General features: G+C 43.9%; 1 protein-coding gene across 3 annotated transcripts in view; it reads left to right on the top strand.

Moving 5' to 3' along the window:
* Positions 1–8838, top strand: part of C2CD3 (C2 calcium-dependent domain containing 3) — a 98263-nt gene that overhangs the window by 76447 nt on the left and 12978 nt on the right. The window contains exons 24-25 of one of the 3 annotated variants that reach the window (XM_008588671.1): positions 2235–2455; positions 6142–7040. In XM_008588671.1, the coding sequence (XP_008586893.1) occupies positions 2235–2455; positions 6142–7040 (1120 nt within the window). Of the gene's footprint in view, positions 1–2234; positions 2456–5807; positions 5891–6141; positions 7041–8838 lie in introns of those variants that run through there. The other 2 variants (XM_008588673.1, XM_008588672.1) reach the window with 2 other exon arrangements.

Raw genomic sequence — 8838 nt, forward strand, 5'->3', positions numbered from 1 at the left:
GTTGCCGGACACGGAAAAAAACAAAAAAAAAAAAAAAAACACTGATTGCTAGGACCCACCCACAAAGTTCCTGATTCAGTAGGTCTAGGGTGGGGCCTGAGAATTTGCATTCCTAACACCTTCTCTGGTGATGCTGATGCTACTAGTTCTAGAGCTAGGTTTTGAGAACCACTGCCCTGGAGGAATTCTTTACCAAATGGGGATGAACAAGATAATACCAATTTGTTAAATTACCTCCTTGGGTTCACAGAGCCCTAAAACAGTGCTTCATTTGAATCACAGCAATCTTATGAGGCCTACAAGGCAAGTATTAATAAACCTGTTTCAAGATGAAAAAATTACAGCTTAATGTTAGTAGGTTAATGTGCCATGGTTCTATACCCAGAACCTCTGACAAGACAAGTGGGTTTGCATATTTTCGAAAGCTACACCAAGTTTACATTTGCTTGCATGTTCCTGATGCAGGTGTTTATCCATGTGGCATACACCAGGATATAGACACCTAAGTGATTTGATAGACACCACTATGATTTTTGTTTGTTTGTTTTGGCAGCTGGCCAGTACAGAGATATGAACCCTTGACCTTGGTGTTATAACACCGTGCTCTAACCAACCGGGCCAGCCCACCTCTGTTTGAGAGAGAATCTTCGCCTCTAATGAGAGAATAAGGATCAGCTTTGTCCTCTCATTTTATTTGGATTTGACTCTTAAGACATGCAGGCTGTTTCTAACAAAAGTATAGAAAGGCTTTCAGTTCATTCCAAAGGTATTTAGCGTCTATGCTGTGCCAATTTTGCCAAGCACATTGAGTGTACTAGAGAAATAGAGATTAAAAGTTATCTTCTTTTTGCACATGCTCATGGCCTAGTTAGGGAAACGAAACTAATGCATAATGAAAAAATTAAGGGAGAATCTAAGACAGTGTGATGAAGGAAAAGGAGAAATATGAACTGTAATCCTGAAAGTTGACTGTTATAGGGACAGAGCAGAGAGTAATTTGAACTCAGGTTCTAGTATCAGCAGAGTTGTGAGGAAGGAATGAACCCATTTGGGACAGAACCCGTCTGTTATCATGGGTAAAGCACAAAGCTTGGAGTCCCAAATTCTGAACAGCTACATACTGTTCCTTACTCAGGATAGATCACTTAAATTCGCTGATCCTCAGGTTACTCATTTGTAAAAGAATAATTACTGATCTCATCCAATTGGCTGAGAATTAAACAAGATAGTATATTTGAAAGCATAAACATCAAATCCCTTGCAACTGAAGGTTGATGTAATTTCTCATTGGAGAATTGGAGAGTGTTGAGAATGAATGTGGCTCCTTTAAAGGTTTTTGAACAAGATGATGTTTGTTTGTTTTTACAGCTGGCTGATACAGAAATCAAACCCTGGAACCTTGGTGTTGTCAGCACCATACTCTAACTGAGCTAATCAGCCAGCCCAGAACAGAAGATTTTTTTAAAAGTCACTTATTTATGTCCATTTATCCATTCAACTTCATTTATTTTGTGCCAAGCACTATGCTGGGTACAGAAGATTTAAAGGAATCAGCACAGAGCTCTCAGTTCATCAGGGAAAATAGATATGAAATAAATAAGTGATATGATTGAAGAGTATAGAAAGAACCATGCAGTACAAAGGAGGAGCTCCTCAACTGACTTAGAGCGTCAAGAAAGGCTTTTTAGAAGAGGTTGCTTGCTTGAAGGATCAGGAATGGTTCAAAGGACAGTGTTTTCCCAGAGTAGGGCTTTATTCTGTCAGAGTAAGCATAGTGAGGACTGGAGTGATGGTCAAGAATGATCCCCTATAAGGAGGCAGCATTTTTGCTGGATATCAGAAGAGAAACCACATTAGACAGACAGAAGGGGTGGAAAGTTGTCCTCAGCAGCGGGATTGTAGTCAGAGGGGTGAAGGATGAATTGGTGGATTGGGGAGAGAAGGCTATAGTATTAATAGACCAAGTGGGTATTAAGGTTCTGGCTCAAGCTGCAGAATATTCAAGGTACATAAAAGATGCCTGTAGGGCCGAGCCCATGGTGCACTCGGGAGAGTGCGGCGCTGGGAGCGCAGCAGCGCTCCTGCCGCGGGTTCGGGTTCGGATCCTATATAGGGATGGCCGGTGCGCTCACTGGCTGAGCGCGGGTACAGCCGGTCACAAAAAGGACAAAAAAAAAAAGATGCCTGTAATCTCTCTGAATGACCCTTTTGTCATCTCCCCTTTTTGTTTATAGGAAGAATCTGAGTGAGCTAGATCAGATCCAGCAGTACTTCAGCCAGAAGCTCACCAAGACTTTCCTACCCCTCAGCCCTCAGACTCATACTACCATCTTGCAGTGCCAGGAGAGCCATCAGGACCATCTTGGGTCAGGAGCCAGCAGCCTAAACCCTGAGAGCCAGTGCATCTTGGAGAAATCCAATAACCTGGTTTTGCAAGTCAGCTCCTTAATCACAGGTATGGCTCAGACCCTTTCTTGTTGAGGAGTTATGGTCACTAGGTGCCAATTCCAAAAGCATTTGAATGTCTGCCCTCAGGCAAGCCCTTGTGACAAATAGAGACCAGCGGTTTTCACCATCTTCCCTTTTTGTTTTTTGACCATCTTCCTTTTATTTATTTAATTTTTTTTAAAGATGACCAGTAGGAGGATCTTAACCCTTGACTTGGTGTTGTCAGCACCACGTTCAGCCAGTGAGCAAACTGGCCATCGCTATATGGGATCCGAACCCATGGCCTTGGTGTTATCAGCACCACACTCTCCTGAGTGAGCCACAGGCCGACACCGACCATCTTCCTTTTAAAAAGAGGGATATAATAGGGCACAGAAACATGGGTAATGGAAAGAGCTTTGGACTGAGAGGTAGGAGACCTGTGTCCTTGGTGGGTTTCTGGCACAGACTTGAGTTTGTTTCCCCAACCAAAAACAAGGTGGATGGATTAGATGAGAGGTTCCTCAATAGCAGTTTTTGAGCTGTACTGTTTTCTTTTCAGAAAAAAATAAACTACAAACATAATTTAAAATTCTAATTCTCAGAGCCCAGAAGTCTGCCTTTTTAACAAGTACCCTAGATGATTTTGGATGTTAGTGATCCATAATCTACCCTTTGAAAATCCCTTAGAGTAGTATATTAGTCCATTTCTGTTGCTTGTAACAAAATACATGGAACTGGGTAATTTATAAGTAAATGAAATTTATTGCTTATAGTTTCAGAGGCTAGGAAGTCCAACACATCTGGTGAGGGTCTTGGTGGTGGCAACAGTGACCCAGGGATCTCACATGGCAGAAAATGGTGGAGCAGAGAGAAAAAGACTAACCTCCTCTTTAAGCCCTCAGAACCATGCCCATGCTCACCATTTTTAATCTGTTCATTAGATTGCAATTTAATCTGGTGATTAGATTGCATGGTCCTACAATCTAATCACCTCTTCAAGGCCCCACCTTTCAATTACCATAATAGGATTTCCCATCCTCTTAACACTGTCACAGTGGAGATCAGGTTTTGGGGGGACACTCAATCCAAGACAAATAGTGATTCTCACTCTAGCTGCATATTGGAATTATTGAGGGAGTTTTTAAAAATCCACATGCATGGGCCGACCCCGTGGCTCACTCGGGAGAGTCCGGTGCTGGGAGCGCAGTGGTGCTGGTAGTGCCGAGGCCGTGGGTTTGGATCCTATATAGGGATGGCCGGTGTGCTCACTGGCTGAGCGCAGTGCGGGCGACACCAAGCTAAGGGTTACGATCCCCTTACCGGTCACAAAAAAAAATAAAAAAAGAATCCACATGCCCAGGTTGCACCATAGGTCAACAGAATCTCTGAGGGTGGAACCCAGGCATCAGTATTGTTTTTAACTCTCCAAGTAATTCTGGTGTGCAGCCAAGACTGAGACCTCTCTAGAGCAAGTATTTCCCAAACTTGCCTAAGTACAAGAATCACCTGGGACACTTATTTTGAAATACAGGTTCTTGGGTTTTTCTCCATCCTACTAAATCAGGATCTAGGGTTAAGGCCTGGAAATCTTTATCAGGCAAGCTTTGGCGAACATTGAGAAATCACCTATATCAGCATCTTTAGCCCTCACTTCGTGTCATTTTGCTCAAGCAAAATGTGTAGCTTCTACACAGGGATGAGTAAGTTCAATGTTCTCTGTTTAAAGAGGGAAGGGGAGCCATGATTGATGTTAGGTACAAATCTTCCTATCCTCTTCTCCCGGATACCTAACCTGTTGGTATCAGGGCCCCAGATGTATACTCTGTGTTTGACTTCCACTTGTTTGGATACATTCAGACAACTATTTATTGAGCACCAACTATGCCAGGCACTATTTGGTTACAGTAATGGACAAGACAGGCATTGTTCTGATTTCATGAATCTTATAGTCTATAGTTAATTGAAGAAACCTCCCCCAGAAAGAAAGGAGCAAACGAAGGAGGCTTATTTGGGGTAGAGATGGGGACAAATAGGGGAATCTCTTTAAAGGGGTATATTAAAAGATGAGAGAAAAGAGACAGAAGAGAATCGAAGGATTGAAGCAGGAGGACCTTGAAGCTGGAGGGCTTTGAAGCCAGACTTGGAAGTTTATTGTTTATCCTGGAATAAAATGGGGAATTCTGAGCAAGGGAATGACAAAATGAGAACTGATTTTCACAAGGACCAGATGAATTTCCAAAGGGAGAAATTAGATCAGGGAAATTAGTTTGGGGGGGCGGCTACCCCTGCCTCCATCATGTCTCAGTATACTTTTTTGAAGACGCCATTAGACAAGTGGATGAGAGTGAAACTTCAGAGTGAGGTGCTGAGTGGGATTTCATCGATGCCACTTTTATGTGCCAGGCTTTTGCTGGGTCCTGGAGGCATGTGAGTCAGACATGTGGTCCCTGCCCTGAGAACCTCACAGTCTGATGGGAACATACAGACAGACTATTACACCATAGCATTCTTAAGTGCTTTGTTACAGAACAAAGCCATGTACTGATCCCATCCAGCTGGTGCATCTGGGAAGGCTTCCTGGAGGAGATGCAGTAGAGTAGGGCCTTGAAGGATGGCCTGATTTGTAAAAAGCAAGAAGACTACCTCAAGACAGAAAGTATAGTTCAGACCAAACAAACTAAGTTTGCTTCCTGCTGCTTGTACCTATTTACAGGTAGGGATGTTTCGTTTTCATACGTCTACTCATTCCCCTTTGAGGCCTGAAAATTGTCAATATATTAAACACTCAGCACCTCTTGCAGTGCTGTGCTCTGTTAGGTGCTATGAGAGAGACATGATCCCCTGTCTCCCAGGAGTCAAATTTGCCTCCTAACTTCCTCCTTTAAATAAACATACAAACATATATCATTAACTAGACCGATTTATGGATTTATTCATTTCCATTTCATCCCCAAAATAATTTGAGATGACTAGTGGCTTCAATTTATTAAGTGCCTGTATTTGCACCACACAATGTATACCCATTTATCTCATGTATTCTTTACATAAAAAATGGGCAGTGTTAATCACACCTTAAAGACAAATAGGCTCTCCTATACCAGCCAGCCGCCAAAAAAAAAGGCTCAGAGAGAATAGTTTGTTCATGATCACAAAGTTAACAAGTGGCAGTAGAGATTTGAACCCAAAATTGACCCACTCCAAAGCCTATGCTCTTTCCAACATACCCTGCTGCCTCTATTTTCTTTGTAAACCTCCCCTGCCTTATCATGTGGGTGGCAGATATTTCCTTACTTTCATTCTTCAAGTAAAATATATAGTTTTAGTAACTGTCATCAAATAGGTAAATAAGTGGATTCTCATTTTGGTTTTTAATTTAGGTAATTATTGAAGTAAATGGAAGCATGAACGTGCCCACCGGGACTCCCAGCTCCCTAGAACTCCTGAACATGAGCAAGTAGTCTCTGAAAGCATTTCCACAGATGTATCCACAACTATAAATAGATTAGATTTTGGTCTTCTGATATTAGAATAAAGTACTAGAAATTGTACTGCCTTGAATATAGTTTTGCTTACTTTTGGGCGGATTAACTATCTTTAAGGTTTGTCCAAAGTTTGATTGCAAGAATACTTCTGAAGCTAGAGGCTAGTGTGGGAAACTTCAGTGGTCTGTGGCCCTGCCTTGTAGTAAGAGTGATATCTGTTGCTGTTCAGATCTGCAGACTATCACCAGGAATTCTCAAGCAGCTTTGAATTCTCACCGAGCCAGGAGTAGGAACAGAGAGGTCATCACCCTCCCAGATGCTCAGGACACAGAGGTCGTGCAAGAACGAAAAACAACTCCAGACCAGCCATTGGCAGGAGCTCCAGACAAGGACACAAATTACCCACCTCCCCCTGCTCTTGAAGAGACTTCAGATGGAGGAGGAATGCTCCATGAGTCCCTGGGGCATACAGTACCTATTACAAGGACGCAGAGCAGTGAGGACATTGAGGCAGAACTTGCCTGTAGTGATGAGGACTATGAAGAAGACATCATTGAGCCCAGGACCCTAAATGAGATCACCACCATGACAGACAAAACTAGCCCTTGGTCCAGTTTTGTGTCAGATACAAGTGAGGTCATCAGCCCTCAGCCTGATGAGGTGCAGAGGGAAGGCCCCTCTTGTTCTTCTTCAGAACCTTTCCCCAGAGAGAAGCTCGAGGTCAAAAGTAGCTTTCTGTCCAGCCCACAAAGGCCTGTCAACCTCCTCCTGCCTAGGCAGTGTTCTCCTAGCCAAAATATTGTTGCTTGTGAGAGTGAGGCCTCTAAGGCCAGCACTGGAGAATCTGCCACAACTGACCCTCAGCTCATCCCACTCCTGACCCGCTCAGGAGCCCAGCAGAGCAACGCTTTTGTTGGATGGAGCTCACCACAGGCAGATCAGGACAAGGAGCCCAATCCAGAGGTTCAGGCTGAGAATGAAGCTACCTCCAGTGATTTCAGTGACTCTGCTGATAGCTCCAAGAAATTCTCTGTACATCTAGCCTCCCAGAGCAGAAGGGAAAGCCATAAGGGGCTACCCGTCAACTCCCCTGACATCAGGCAGAAACAGGTGACAGCTGGATTAGAGGTATCCACGAGGCAAAGCCTTCTGTATCCTTTGGTGTTCATCACAAGTGGCCCCTTAAGCCATCTCCAGGCATTTTGGATGCTGGTGCTTGGACCAGCCTGGTGTGAGCATGAGCAGTGGCCACCCTCATGGAATGTACTGGGGGGCATGGGAAGGCCCTTCTTTCAGAAGACTTCCCTTCATGACAGGTGCTACAGTTCTGCCATTAACACCAGAAGCGTAATGCTTTGAACTGGGTTTAGGTGTTGGTAGCACATTCATTAGCATAGCTTATCCTGATTTATGTGGTTCAACTATTGGGTATTTCATCACCTGAGGGCAAGGCTCTGAATCTAAGGAATGAGACCACTTATCTCAGTTGAATAGAAGTGGAGGGTGTGGAGAGAGAGGGAAGAAAAGCACTACTGTAGATTGATCATATATAGTGTGCCAAGAACTTTACATACATTTTTCATTCAGTCATCACAAGTCTTTTAGGTAGGTGTCATCTCTATTTTGCATGTAAGGAAAGTAAAGCTCAGACTTACTGTGACTTGCCTAAGACTTAATTCAAAAAGTGATGGAGCTAAGGGGAAGTGGGCACCATGGAGGTGGCCTTGCCCAAGCCCCCAGTCTGGCACTACTGATGGGAGAAGGAGCACTTGACATTCCCCCTCTTCCTCCTTTGAAACACAGACTGGCATGTTATGGGGAAAGGAAACCACTTAGGATCATCTACAGCCTTCACATCTATAGTCTAACCAGCTGATCAGATCAGCTTACCAGGTATCCCAGCTACAAGCAGAGATGATTAACATAACTAGTAGGTGAAGCAGGCTGCTTTGCTGTCTAGAGATCTACTGGATGTCAGGGGGCCTGACATCAACCCTTCTGGACCCAGCTCAATTCTTGTGTGACTTCAGGCATATGATTTAACCTTTCTCGAGCCTGTTTCTTCACCTCTTAGATGGAGGAAATAATCCCTTTTCCACCAGACTATAAGCTCCCAAGGTCAGAGACCTTGTCTTTTTCTGTGTCCCTAGCACCAGGCATTGCACAGAGAAGGGATCAGTAAATATAGGTGGAAATAAACTAATGGTTCCACAGGATTGTTGAGAAAATCAAATGAGTGGAAACATTTGTACACACCATACATGTGATTCTTGATACAGGTTGGAGAAAAAGCCTAAGGGTAGAAGATTGAGCTCAGGAAAGGTGTAAAGCATGAAATGGCTGTAGGCTGAGCAATGAAAGTAGACCAACTCAAGTGTTCTTCCCTGGCCTTGTTTGTCCTGGCTTCTGACGTTGCTGCCTTCACAGTCAACGGAGGAGCTGCTGCATGTGCCCAGACCCAGGGGCTGCTTTAATTCATGCCTTCCCAAGTATTTGTTCTCTCAGAAAATGAGTATTGCTGGGCCCTGTTGTGGGCCCTTAGGACGTATTTGAATCAGACCTTACCTTGAGAAGTTACATCATGAGGTAGGAGACAGTCAAGTAAACAAGTAATGACAGTTTATTGTTCCAAGTGCTTTGGTGAGAGATGGACAAGACACAAGGCAGCAAGAGGAAGGAGCTGCTATGATTCTGTTAAGAGGCAGTCCAGTAAGAGACAAGGGCCGGACCTTAAAGATAAATAGACACTGTGTAGGCAGAGACAAGGGAACATTCTAGTCAGGGCAAGCTGTATGCAGAGGGCTAGCCACATAAAAGATCCTGGCCTGTTGACTGTGGCTAGAGCCCAGGGGTAAGTGGGATGGTGAGAGGGGAAAAGGAGCCTGGATCTTTTTTTTTTTTTTTTTTTTTTTCTTTTTGAGACCGG

This window comes from Galeopterus variegatus, unplaced genomic scaffold (genome assembly GCF_000696425.1).
Source record: "Galeopterus variegatus unplaced genomic scaffold, G_variegatus-3.0.2 Scaffold4951, whole genome shotgun sequence".
Classification (NCBI taxonomy): domain Eukaryota; kingdom Metazoa; phylum Chordata; class Mammalia; order Dermoptera; family Cynocephalidae; genus Galeopterus; species Galeopterus variegatus.